The 14537-nt window shown below is 39.4% G+C and overlaps 1 protein-coding gene across 4 annotated transcripts in view; it reads right to left on the bottom strand.

Moving 5' to 3' along the window:
• Nucleotides 1-14537, bottom strand: part of TGS1 (trimethylguanosine synthase 1) — a 56196-nt gene that overhangs the window by 27004 nt on the left and 14655 nt on the right. For 3 of the 4 annotated variants that reach the window (XM_032296104.1, XM_032296103.1, XM_032296106.1), the window contains 5 exons: nucleotides 13454-14285; nucleotides 9552-9669; nucleotides 6875-6961; nucleotides 3133-3307; nucleotides 348-654 (listed from right to left, as the gene is read on the bottom strand). In XM_032296104.1, coding sequence (XP_032151995.1) covers nucleotides 348-654; nucleotides 3133-3307; nucleotides 6875-6961; nucleotides 9552-9669; nucleotides 13454-14285 — 1519 coding nt within the window. The remainder of the gene's footprint in view (nucleotides 1-347; nucleotides 655-3132; nucleotides 3308-6874; nucleotides 6962-9551; nucleotides 9670-13453; nucleotides 14286-14537) is intronic. The other variant, XM_032296105.1, reaches the window with a different exon arrangement.

The raw sequence follows: 14537 nt of genomic DNA, 5'->3' as shown, positions 1-14537 counted from the left end.
CCAAAGCTACACCCCATTTCAAGAGGGCAAACAAAGGATGGTCACCTTTAGCCCATGAACAGAGTAGCAGCAGAGGCCAAGTTGAATTGCAGACAGTGGTCTGCAGGCACAATGCTCCCACAGTCTTTCCCTTTCAACTTGATCGTGTTTGCTCAGTGAGGAGTGAAGAGTACTGTGAGTGCTAAGTTATAGCCAGTTAGAACATGTACACTTAATATGCCTTCTCTCCACTTAAATAGCAATGACTTCTTAGAAACAGAAGATTCACAAGTGAAAACTAAGGAAAAACATATTAACAAAAAAAACTATCTAAATCCATCAGCAAGTTGAAGCATACTTCATGTTACCTTCAGTTTCTGCCTGGAGGGAGCCTGGTACTTCTTGAGTAACACAATCCTGCTCATCTGGAACAGCTGCTACCAAGCTGTCTTCTTCACAGTTTTCTGTGTCAAGTTCACCAGCTGAAGCTACGCTCTGACACTTTTCAGGTTCTGGATGACTAGACTCCAGTAGGTCATCACCTTTTTTAACAGACATGTCTTGTTCCTCTGAATCACTACTTGTGGAAGTGTCATGCACATTGTCATGAGAAGACGATTCCTGTGATGCTTCTTCATCCATTGGTTTAGTAACCCATGTTAGGAATTTTTCTACCTTAAATTTTAAGATGATAACATGAACAGGAATTCCAAACTACACAGACTCTTCCTACCTTTTACCATTTGTGACTTGACTGACAAGCTGTGTCAAAATTATTGGCTCGGAAAAGTAGACTGCATCACACAAACTAGTAAGGATTTCTGACCTAATCAGAATTTGTTATCTGGAGCATGCCATGACCTTATTAAAGTTTTCTTTAAAAGGAAAAAAATACCAGATTAAACACTTCCTGCTATCAATAAACACTAAGAAGATAAGGAAGGCCAAACTGTCCGAGTAGCTTTCCATAAGGATTCCAGCAATTTAACTGTGCTGTGTGCTATTACCATTACAAATGTACCTACTTACTACTGAATCATTCATTTTAGTTTTTCAAATTATAGAGACCTTTCTGCAATGGTCAAGCTACAATCTATGTACATGTTACTTAGCATCAAAGATAAATGCTAAAAAGATTTAGGGCCAATTTTTCCGTAAGAATAGAAGCAGTCTATCTTGAAAAGAAATAAAAGTCGCCTTTTAATGCAACAGTAGAGCCAGTAAGATATGTCCTAACAAACTATGTTTGTTCTTTGAAATGTTAACAAGGCCCAGCATCAGATCATATACTTCCTTGCATCTTGTGTAACAAGAATATTCCTCCTATCTTGTCTTCATGACCTTCCTAAGAGTGAGTAAATTAGAACGAATGTGGTGGACATGATGGGCAACAACCCAAAATCTACCTCTAAGGGAATGTGCCCATAAACAAATTAGGTATCTGAGGACACAACAGTCACGTGTCTTTTTCGTCAGCAATGCCTAGCAGCTATGTTTCTGCACTCATCTATAGATGAATGCATGGGGGCTATTATATCCAACACATTTTGTAAAGTCCTAGGGCACTGACTGGACTAATACTAGGCAGTCTGTTTCAGATAAAACTAGCACCACTAACATGTTTATTAAAATACCACCAACAGCCAGCCAACCTGAAATGTAATACGAAATAAAACCAGCTATATATATGTAGCATATTTTGCAAGTATGCTGAAGTTAGGGAGGACAATGTATCTTGAGGGGAAAACAGAGTGATGTGACTAGCCTTAAAAACAAACAACAGAAACAGACTCATCAGGGAGTCTAAAATTATGGTCTACTGTTCTGAAGAGCTGTTGGAGATGTGACTGACATCAAGGTTCTGCTCATTAGAAAGTGTTTTTCACCCCTTAGAATATAAAAGGGTAATTCATCAGACCAAGCAATTTTCTAACTTTTGTTTCCCAGGTACTTACTTGGATGGCAGGTAGAGCAAAGTCCAGGAGTGGGGATATGAACATTTCAGGTAATAATGTGAATCAATAAATTGGCCTTGTGTTTCATGCTATCAGAGTGAATTTATTACAAGGTGTAAGGTGTGACTGATCACTTCTGGAAGAACTCAGAATTAAAGCTTATAAAGCTGTATCAGGATTTGGACTATGAGGATCCTACTGGTATGATTTGGCTGTGTCCCCACCTGAATCTCATCTTGAATCATAGTTCCCCCAATCCCCACGTGTTGTGGGAAAAATCAGGTGGAGATCGTTGAATCATGGGGGCGGTTTTTCCCACCCTGTTCTCCTGATGGTGAGATAGTTCTTACAAGATCTGATGGGTTTATAAGGTGCTTCCACCTTTGCTGGGTACTCATTTCTCTCTCCTGTTGCCATGTGAAAAAAGAGTTGTTTGCCTCCCTTTCCACCATAATTTTCAGTTTCCTGAGGCCTCCCCAGCCCTGTGGAACTGAGTCAATTAAACCTCTTTCCTTCAAAAATTACCCAATCTTGGGTATGTCTTTATTAGCAGCATGAGAACAGACTAATTAATACATCTACTTAGCCTGAAATAGATGAGAAATTCCTTCTTGTTCTTGTCTGTTACTATATAGGCAAGGTTGTGGTTTTGTTTTTGTTTTGGGATGCAGTCTTACTCTGCTGCCCATGCTGGAGTACAATGGCACTATCTCAGCTCACTGCAACCTCTGCCTCCCGGGTTCAAGTGATTCTCCTGCCTCAGTCTCCTGAGTAGCTGGGATTACAGGTACCCGCCACCACGGCTGGCTAATTTTGGTATTTTTAGTAGAGACGGGGTTTCACCACGTTGGCCAGGCTGGTCTCGAACTCTGGACCTCAGGTGATCCTCCTGCCTCAGCCTCCCAAAGTGCTAGGATTATAGGTGTGAGCCACCGTGCCCGGCCAAGGTTGCATTTTTTTAAATCATCTCAGACACTGCTACTTTGTAGCTTTCAAATACTTCCTTTTCATCCTACCTCGACTTACCCTTTTTCAAATTTAGTTTACATAATATATGCCTTAAATAAGCAAGTTAAAAAAAATTATGTGCCTTGTTGCCTAATAGAAACAGGCTTCCTATTTGAATACAACAATTTTAAGGGGTCAAGCTTATAAAACATGATTCTATCTACAAGTATAAAATAAAATTTATACATACCTTACTCAGAGTTTTGCTTTTCTTGAAAAATGGTTTTTCTGACTCTTCGGTAAAGAAGATGTGTTTGTTTTTCATTTTTATTTGTCTGCGCATGTCCAGGTACTTAGACTTATGTTTCATGTTCTTCTCTAGATACCTGACCTGCCGACGACTGAAATTTGGAATTCCACCATATCTGTGACCAGATCAAAACAAGTGACTCACACCTTAAATTCTAGGATTATATTTCCTTATAGGAAAAGAGAATGAAACTAACATTTTTCACTCATTTTTACACCATTTTAATTCCCTATTCAAAATTATGAAAATGACAAATTCAAGTTCAACTTGTAGACGAGTTGATGGTCTAACTTTTATGTTAATTCTAAAGCAAATGTGCGACACCAAAGTTGGGAAGAGCAACATACCTAATATAGAGCAGAAAGTAGAAATTACATAGTAGATTGCAATAAATAAACAGTTAAAAAACGAAAACCCTATCCCCTTGTTAGGGAAATATAAATTTTCTTAAGGTGGGGTGATGTCAAAGCTCTTTAACACATTTCTGGATGTGTCTGAATTATCTAAATCAATCTGAGCTTATAAAAGAAGCCAACCTTAGTATCAAAAAGAGAATGTCTGATTTAACCATCTGAAATTTTCTAGTCCTAAAAGATATGTCTCTGCTATGAAGCCTCCTTTGATTATACTAAGCCTCAATTAACTCCCTCTCCTACAAACTATCAGGGACTTAAAAGTGTCACCTACACTTTAGCATTTCTAATAACCAGAATAGTTTGGGTTTAAATGTCAGGTCTTACTTTGTAGCCATATTATAAACTTCTTTTAATAAGCAGTATATTTTATGCTTCTCTTTTAAGCAGAATTGGGTGCTCGAAATAGAAGAGTAGTTAAGTTAAATCTCAGGCAAGAAAAGAAATAGATCTCTACAAGTGTATAATACCAAAATCCACCCAAGAATTCCTCAATAAAATTACATATGCATAGTAATAAATCCTGCCAGAATTTAAAAATCTTTTTACATTGCTAAACTTTATGATCTTGGCCTTAAGTGATTATATGAACTACTGATTATATGAACTATAATTGCCTTGAAATACCTAAAGGAGAAAAACTGATAATCCTTAGAAACTCTAATAGTCAACATATACTTCTGAACTAATTCAAATTCAATTTTGAGACATTCCTTGTGTCCCTTTCTTTATAATGTGTAGATATCTACTTAATGTGTAGATATCTCTGCACATTTTATGCGTTCATATGCTTTAACTCAGTGGTACTTACACAACTTATAAAATAGATAAGTAGCACCTGAAATCTCATATGCTTTAACTCAGTGGTACTCATACAACTTATAAAATAGATAAATAGGACCTGAAATCTCAACCCTTAGAAACATCAAACAACACAGTCATGGTTTAGATTACTGGCTGTCTTTGGCCAGCCTTACCTACTCAGTTTAGTCTTCATGTCATGTGTGATAAAATCTCTAGTCGTTCTAACACAAATACCTACTTCTTCATATGTTCCTTTATATTTAATGCTTGGGCATTTAATCCCAGAGTAATCTTATGTCTTCTACATACAAATGTTCATAGCAGCTTTATTTATTCTTGAAATTTCATTTTATTTTTTTCATTTTCTGCCTTGCTATGTTACCCAGGCTAGTCTTGACCTCTGGCTTCCAGCAATCCTCTCACCTCAGCTTCCCAAAGTGCTGGGACTGCAGGTGTGAGCCACTGCACCTGCACTGCAGCTTTATCTGTAACAGCAAAATGCCAGAAATAATCCAAGTGCCCTTTAACTGTTACATGGTTGAGCAAATTTTGATACATCCATACACTGGAATTCTATTCAGCAATAAGAAGGAATAAATGGGCTGGGTGTGGTGGCTCATGCCTGCAATCCCTGCATTCTAGGAGGCCGAGATGGGAGGATCACTTGAGGCCAAGAGTTTAAGACCAGCCTGGGCAACATAGCAAGACCCCATCTCTATGAAGAAACTTAAAACAGTACTGCACTCCAGCCTGGTTTATACAGTGAGACCCGAAGGAAGGAAGGCAGGCACTTGTAATAATCTGGAGGGACCTGTGGGCATTATGCTTAGAGCTTAGGAAACAATTTAGATGTTATTAATTAGGATGATTGATAAAACACAATGCCTCCATTTACAGAATTAGCTAAATGTTTCCACCAACAAGAATGGGTGTCCATGATATATATTGTTGAAGGAGAAAAGCTGGAGAGTATGCATAATATGACCTCATTTTTCTGTTTTACACAAAGAGAACCAAAATGTATTATTAAATACGGCCAGTCATAGTGGCTCATGCTTATAATCCCAACACATTAGGAGGCCAACGTGGGCAGCTCACCTGAGGTCAGGAGTTTGAGACCGGCCTGGCCAACATGGTATAATCCCATCTCTACTAAAAATACAAAAAGAATTATCCAGACGTGATGGCGTACACTTGTAGTCCCAGCTACTCGGGAGGTTCAGGCAGGAGAATCGGCTGAACCTGGGAGGCAGAGGTCACAGTGAACCAAGATCACGCCACTGCACTACAAACTGGGCGACAGAGTGAGACTGTCTCAAAAAAACAAAACAAAAACAAACAAACAAAAAATGTGTGTACATGTATACAGTCATAGCACACAAGAATTTCGAGGGCTGTATGCCAAACTCTTTGAGAGTCTCACTCTGTTTCCCAGGCTGGAGTGCAGTGGTATTATCATGGCTCACAGCATCCTTAACCTCCCGGGCTCAAGTGATTCTCCCATCTCAGCCTCCCAAAGAGCTGGAAATACAGGCATGTACCACTAAACCCAGCTAATTTTTAAATTTCTTGTAGAGATAGGGTCTCTCTATGTTGCCAAGACTGGTCTTGAATCCTGGGCTCAAGCAGTCTTCATGCCCCAGCCTCCCAAAGTGCCAAACTCTTTAAATACTAACTACATCTGAGAATGACTGGAAGATGTTTTACATTTTTTTTTTTTTTTTTTTGAGATGGAAGTTTCGCTCTGTTACCCAGGCTGGAGTGCAATGGCGCAATCTCGGCTCACCACAACCTCCGCCTCCCGGGTTCAGGTAATTCTCCTGCCTCAGCCTCCTGAGTCGCTGGGATTACAGGCACGCGCCACCATGCCCAGCTAATTTTTTGTAGTTTTAGTAGAGACGGGGTTTCACCGTGTTGACCAGGATGGTCTCGATCTCTTGACCTCGTGATCCACCTGCCTCGGCCTCCCAAAGTGCTGGGATTACAGGCGTGAGCCACCAGATGTTTTACTTTTTACTTGTTATTTGGTTTGTTTGAATTTTACTCTTTCTTAAAAAGAGCAGATTTCAACTTTTTATGGCATGCTTACTATGGTTTTCAGATGTACACATGTGAGACTCTAGGTGAGAAGAGAACCATGCTTAGAAGTCACAAGAGCTGGGCCTAAATTCCCTCTCCAGTAAATGATGTGATCTTGACCAAGTCAAAGCCTCTTTGAGCTGCAGTTGCTTTATCTATGAAATGGAGTAACAACACTGGATTACTATGAAACACTGAGTTAAAGCTTATGAACACATCAAATGTACAGGGATATCTCTACCACAATTCTAACAAGAAGTGCCCTAATCATTACATCTCAAATGTTATACACATTGTCGTTTATTAGTTATCTGAATACCAGAGTGCTCTAAGATAGCTGAAGTGGTTAGGACTTCTGGAAGACAATAGTTTTAATGAATACTTACTTTTGTCCTGAGCCATGCTTGAATCCTAGAAGGGAACCACTGTCATCAAAGTCTGAAGCTGGGTTTTCATCGATGTCCAGTTCATGGCTAAATGAATAAAGAAAAGGTAAACAGTGACAAGCCATTACCACCAGAGCCCACCAGTTCTGATAAATATTAAAAAAGCAATATAATTGACCCAGGCAAACTTCCCATCACTATAATCAACCATAGTTCACAAATCCAGGAAACCAGGAGAAAGAGTACTTTAATTAGAATTTTCCAAATGAGATAAGTACCCAGGAGTGTTTGGAACACAGTAATAAGTACTCCAGTCTTAATCCATGTCAAGTAATAATTTCTATTCCTGAGTATGGTACGAATATCATGTCTCCATTTTCCTTTAGAAAACACCAGTAAAAGCTGTAGCCTTAAATAAATCTCCCAAAGTAATTTTTCCAAAGGTTTCCCTTAAAAACAAGGAAACGTTTGATACATATCAATCCTATCAAAAAAATTTTTAAAGAAAAAAATTATTAAAAATAAGATTGTGATATGAGTGATATTAAGTAACCCAGGAGAATCCATCTATCAGAGATCTTTTAATAACTAGTGACTACCCCCAGCCATAATCCCAAGTAAAGGAAAATGGTGAGAAGTAATTCTTACAAAGTTTGTCCTTCAAAGTAGATTATGCTCATTGAAAACACATTATCTTTGCCTTCAGTAACTAGCAGGAACTAGGGAGCTAACAAGCAACGTCTACTATATAGAGGGAGCACAGTAGAGGCATACTAGTTTTTCTAGAAGCTATATAGAGCACAAAAGTCTTATGTCGAGCACCTCATATCCTGTCAGAGAAATGAAGTGTCCAGCTAACTTCCAAGTTCAGTAATGATCCGTCCTTTCCTTGCTACCTACAGCGTTAACATCTGACTACATCCTGCCTTACATTATTCTCTACATGTTTAATGATGTGTAGAAGCGGTATAAACCTCCAAGAAAAAAATGTAAAGATGAATACCCAAAAAAGAACTTTTATTTGGTTATAAAACACAAAAACAGGATTGCAACTTCGGACATAAGTGCAGAATGAGGTGGTCTCATGAAATGTCCAAAGAAGAATGGAAAAGGTTAGAGTTTCATTGAGGAAAGAGGTCACGCAAGTTGTTTAGAAAGTTAGTCTACTGGCGCTAGCAGCATCTTACAACAAACAGCTGATGAGTTTTGATTAAGAGAGCCAGTGGTTGTTGGGTGGAACTGGAATCTGAGAGTTATGGTTAGGCCTCTGCAGTTTTGGATTGGGTCTGTGAGGCTGTGTCAGGCACATGTTCCTGTATGAGCAGCTATCTGTCCTTGTGTGATGCTTTGGCTTGGAAACATTTCTGTGACAGTTCCTGTTATCAGGCAAATCGTGCACGAGAGCCCTCCTTTCATGGCCTTCCCTGGCTACATTTTACCATCATCTGACACAAGTGATTCTGTTTTGAGTCTTACAGCTTTCACAGTGGTAAACATTAATTGCGCTGCTTCAAGTAGAGCTGGCTTGGGCTCCGGCTTTAAAGCTGTCATTATTGTGAAAAACTCTAAGCAAGGTACTCGTCCCTGTTTGCCTGTGTTCCTATCTATTCAATGAGAGCATGAGCTTGGTCTATTTCAGCAATTCAAGCCTGGGAGACGATATACCCACATTTTTGAAAAAAATTAGAACTGGTGAGAGAGAGAGAGAGAGAATATGAATATAATTATTAGTTAAAAGTTATGGCCAGGCGCAGTGGCTCACGCCTGTAATTGCACCACTTTGGGAGGCTGAGGCGGGCAGATCACGAGGTCAGGAGTTTGAGACCTGCCTGACCAACCTGGTGAAACCCCGTCTCTACTAAAAATACAAAAATTAGCCAGGGTGGTGGCACATGCCTGTAATCCCAGCTACTGGAGGGAGGCTGAGGCAAAAGAATCGCTTGAACCCAGGAGGCAGATGTTACAGTGAGCTGAGATCACGCCACTATACTCCAGCCTGGGCGACAGAGCAAGACTCTGTCTCAAAAAAAAAAAATAAAAATAAGTTAGAATCTACTGATAGCTACTAAATGTCAAATACATTATATGCTAGCTTCTGTCTACCCAAGGGTCATAAAAAAGGCATCAACCCAATCTTATAGATGAGAAATTAAGAAATGTACTTAGGCTGGGTGTGGTGGCTCACACCTATAATCCCAGTGCTTTGGAAGGTCAAGATAGGAGGATCACTTGAGGCCAGGAGTTTGAGATCAGCCTGGGCAATATAGTGAGATCCTGTCTCTACAAAAGATTTGAAACAATTAGCCAGGAGTGGTGGCACATGCCTGTAGTACCAGCTACTCAGGAGGCTGAGGTAGAAGGATGGATTGAGCTGAGGAGTTCAAGTTTACAGTGAGCTATGATCATGCCATGTATTCCAGCCCGAAAGATAAAGTGAGACTGTGTCTTAAAAAAAAAAAAAAAAAAAAGAGGTAAATGTACTTAGGGTTTGTGAGTGGCAGAGTTTAGCTTTGACCATAGGTCCAGGTCCAAAGGTTCAGAATCTTACCAGTAGACCCCGCCTCTTCTTACAAGATTACCAGTGTTGTGAACATAACAATCATTTAATAACCACTTGCTTACGGACACAAATGCTTACTCTAACACACACTGGTGAGGGGGGTCTCATGCAACTTACCTCCTCTTGAGTTTGCTTGGCTTATGCTCAGGTGGATCTTCCTCACTTTCATCTCCATCAGCACCACTGGCGTGAAGTCTGACTTTGCTTGTGTTTGTTCCCGAAGACTTCTGTGAATCTAAATAGGCAGAAATACTGCAGTAGGTTTTTCCCTTGGTTTTACAACTTTTCTGCTATTTGTAAAGCCAATCAAAATATTTCAGTGCCTTTTCTGCAATGAACTGTACACGTGCATCAAAATGCCGGGTCACGTCTACCTGTTTGTGTGTCTACATGCAGAGTCTGTGCATTTAAAAAATCCTAACTATAAGGTTAAATTTAGATTAAAGCTGTCTCTGTATATACTTTAAGCTCAGCTTAAAGGTTTCTCCATACATAGTGAACTGTAACTTAATTGGTTGTATAAAAAGACTGTAACCTATTGTGTACCAAGCACAGTTTTGGTTAATCACAGGCAGCCACTGTACAAACAATGTTCAAGTAAGGCAAAAGCTGAGCTGTATGTAACCAGTCCAGCTGTTTCTGTACCTCACTTCCGCTTCTGTATGTCATTTTCCTTTTTCTGTCCATAAATGTTATAATGATGATGTGGCAGCCCTGGAGTTGCTCTGAATCTATTCTGGCTCTTGGGGCTGCCTGATTTGACAATCATACTTTGCTCAATTAAACTCTATTAAATTTAATTTGTCCAAAGTTTTTAACAGGTTTAAAAATTTCCATGCTCTAACTACTTAAAAAAAAAATTCCCAAACTAAAACTTCTTCACAGCTGCCCACATCTACACAAACTAACCCACAAAGCTGCCTTTGTGACAGCTATCAGCAGTCATTCTTTTGGAATTTTAATTTAACTGACTCTAAAGACGGCATAATCACACTGATGAAAAAGAATTACTCTTCATTTGCCTTTAATGTAGTATGAAAGTAACATTAATAATGAGAGTAACAAAGACAATACTAAATACTACCTTTAAAAAGAGTTCTTTAACTTATGGTGGTTAAAATTAAGGCACAAATCTTTGTTCTTTATTTTGTCAGACTGGAAGAAAGCAGATAGGTGAGACCAGGAGGAAAGAGGTATTTGCAGGGTAGACAGGAAGCTTTGACTGTGTGAGGATACTCTCTCAGAAGAGCACCAACCACAAGAGTAGAAAACATACTTACATAGAAGCGTAACAAATATCTTAAATTTCGAACTCAAGGGACGATCTAAAACAAATCAAAATCTAAAAGCCTCAAATTCATCCTGATGGCAGACAAACTGGAGTTAAATTATAGAAATGGCCAATCTATAATCATAAATAAGGGAACAGGCAATGGAAGGCAGAGACTGTGAGAATTACTGTTTGGCAAAGAAAAAAAGCAGACAGACGAGGGAGGAAAACCAAAGAGGGTAAATAAGACAGTAAGTCAGAGGCCAGTACAATGCCCACTTATGTATATTATAAACTTTATGGTCAAAAATATGTACAGAAAGGTATCAGGAGAGTATAGAAGAGTATCAGAATGTTAATATAAAATCTTCAGATAGGCCAGGCACAATGGCTCATGCTTGTAATCAGCACATTTTGGGAAGTTGAGGTGGGCGGGTCACCTGAGGTCAGAAGTTTGAGACCAGCCTGACCAACATGGCAAAACCGTCTCTACTAAAAATAAAAACATTAGCCAGGTGTGGTAGCTCACGCCTGTAGTCCCAGCTACCTGGGAGCCTGAGGCAGGAGAATTGCTTGAACCCAGGAGGTGGAGGTTGCAGTGAGCCAAGATTGTCCCACTACACTCCAGTGTGGAAACAGAGCAAAACTCCGTCTCAAATAAATAAAAAAAACTTCAGATAAAAAAAGATGGCTGGGCGTGGTTGCTCAATGCCTGCAATCACAGAACTTTGGGAGGCTGAGGTGGGAGGATCACTTGAGGTCAGGAATTTGAGACCAGCCTGGCCAACATGGTGAGACCCCCATCTCTACTAAAAATACAAAAAAAAAAAAAAAAAAAAAAAAAAATTAACTGGATGTGGTGGCACATGCCGTAGTCCCAGCTACTCAGGAGGCCGGGGCAGGAGAATTGCTTGAGCCTGGGAGGTAGAGGTTGCAGTGAGCTAAGATAGTGCCACTGCACTCCAGTCTGGGTAACAGAGACTCAATCTCAAAAAGGAAGATAAAGAAGGATAAAAGTAACACCAAAACACGAAGGAATGAGAATACTGTACTGAGGTGAGCTCCACTCTAAGAATCATATAGAGAAAAAAGCAAGTTGACAGAGCTCTTTAGAAACTCTCAGCTAGATGAAGTATTATTAGCAATCTGAGAGAAGCGAAGCAAATCCGATTGTTAAGTAAAAGGTCAAAACCACTTGTTTCACAAAGGAGTAAGGCTGAGAAAAAAGACGTCTCCAGTATGTAACATCAGGATGCCAAAATTTGAGGATATTCAGATGTCACAGAAATTTCCTTCTCTCCCATTTTCCTGGTATCATTAATTGGGTCGATTGACAGAACCCTATTCCCTAGCAAGAGCAATGATATGGTTTGGATGTTTGTCCCCTCTAAAACTCATGTTTAAATGTGATCCCTAATGTTGGAAGTGGAGTCTGGTGGGAAGTGTTTGGGTCATGGGGCAGATCCCTCATGAATGGCTTGGTGCCTCCCCATGGTAATAAATTACTGCAATATCTATCTGATTGCTAACAAAAGCCTGGGACACTCCTCCCCGCCCCCCCGCCTTGCTCTCTCTCTAGTCATGTGGCATCCCTGCTCCCCTTCTGCTTTCTACCATGACTGGAAGGTTCCAGAGACCCTCACCAGGAGCTGATGCTGAGGCTATGCTTCCTGTACAGCCTGCAAAGCTATGAGCCAAAATAAACCTCTTTTCTTTATACATTCCTCTGTCTCAGGTATTCCTTACAGCAATGCAAAGCAGACAAACATAAGCATTCTCATCCCACCCTACTCTGATTAACTTCTTTCCAAACACTTCTCATTGGCATTCTCTAGTCCTGAGTGACACCAGTTTGCACAATGAGGTTTTTTTTTCATTTTTCAGTCATTCAGGAATCAACAAAGTTCCTCATTCTGGATATTTTACTGATGAGAATCCTGAAATTAACCACTCCAGTTATAAATTAATATTGTGCCCCGTTGAGATCTTTTTTCACAGCAAGACTTCATTTGTCCTAAGTGAATTCCATATGACTCATGTTTGCCTAATGTCAAATATATGTTCTTGATAGCTTTCTCTCTCTCTCTCTTTTCTTTCTTTCTTTCTTTTTTTTTGAGACAGACTTTCCCTCTTGTTGCCCAGGCTGGAGTGGAATGGCTAGATCTCAGCTCGCCACAACCTCTGACTCCTGGGTTCAAGCGATTCTCCTGACTCAGCCTCCCGAGTAGCTGGGATTACAGGCATGTACCACCATGCCCGGCTAATTTCTTTTTGTATTTTCAGTAGAGATGGGGTTTCTCCATGTTGGTCGGCTGGTCTTAAACTCCCGACCTCAGGTGATCTGCCCACCTCGGCCTCCCAAAGGGCTGGATTTATAGGCGTGAGCCACCGCGCCCGGCCCTTGATTGCTTTCTAACATGCCTCTTATAAACTCATTTGCTCTGGAAAATTGAAAGTTCCATGCTCACTCTAAATTAGATTTCTCAAGAGATTCCAAGTTTTCCTTCATTAGCCACCAAAGTACAAGAGGAAGGAATAATATTTTAGAGAACTGTATGCAAATATTCTTATTAAAAGGGTAACATATAACTTGTGATATAAAAATAGGATGGATTAAATCATTTCATTATGATATGAAATGTAGTTGATATTATTTAACTCGACAATAAAGGATTAGTGGTAGTTATTTTGCTAAATAAATTCATTTTGCTAACCATTACATGGCAGAATAAATCTTGGTTAATCTTACCCTGAGCTGCTGGGTCTGTGCTTCTATTTCCTGATAAGTTGCTTTCCTCATTGGTTCCTCCGTTACATGGTTCACTTTGGCTGGATGCAGGGCACTCTCTTCTGCAACTAACTTCACTTAGCCGTTGATGACCATCATGACTTATAAAGGAATCTAGCTGGCTCTGTTCTACTTCCTCTGAATTCAGTTTTATGTTACTAATTCCATTAAGTATTTCACTATGATCCTTATCATTTGTACCAGAGCTGTCATTATCAACTGTAATAGGTGTCGATGGAAAAGATACTACTATGTCAACTTTCATGCAATTTTCATCTTTCTTGTTGTCAGCTTCTGTTTTAGATGTATAAGAATCTGTATCACAGCTTTGCACGGCATCAAAAGTCCAACCCTGAGCTTCCCAATACTGAAACTGTTCCAAATAATACCAATAAAGTTGACTATAATGTTGCTCCCATTCTTCCTTTGTATCAGGAAAGTTCCAAGGTTCAGAAGACAGTGCTTGATCTGGATGTTTTTCTTGCCAACCTTGCCACAACAATCCTCCTCCATATTCATTCCAATACTTTTCCCATTTCTCTGTAATTTCTAGCTTTGGAGATAGTGTGTTTTCAACAGGACAATTTTCCACCTCAGTGTCTTTTTTGCTTTGAAGTTTACATCTTCTGGTGTTCTCACACTGTTCAACTGAAGATGGATCATCTGAAGCCAAAATGTCATCCTCTTCATATTCTTTTCTCCAAGATTCTTGCATAATTTCATCTAAGTATTTCTTTTGATGTTTTTTCTTTTTCTTTTTTATTTTAACTTTATTTCTAGTATTCATAGATACCTACATCAGATAAATAACTTGAATATAAAATGCACTTCACAAACTATAAAAGAAAGTAGAATCCACATCTATTTTGACAGTAAATTAAACAAAATACTCTCAAAGTCTGTGGGTTTTTAGCGCCACAGAAAAGTGATTTACTATCTAAGTTTCCAAGAGGAGAAACAGTCACACATGGGACATATTATAACTTGCAGTTCTAGTTAATTTATAAATAAATATATACACTTAAAAAGAGGCAGAAAGCACTGA

This window comes from Sapajus apella, unplaced genomic scaffold (genome assembly GCF_009761245.1).
Source record: "Sapajus apella isolate SASKATOON/1434 unplaced genomic scaffold, GSC_monkey_1.0 scaffold35, whole genome shotgun sequence".
Classification (NCBI taxonomy): domain Eukaryota; kingdom Metazoa; phylum Chordata; class Mammalia; order Primates; family Cebidae; genus Sapajus; species Sapajus apella.
Note: the sequence above shows the minus strand (reverse complement) of the source record. Positions and strands in the feature narration are given on the sequence as shown.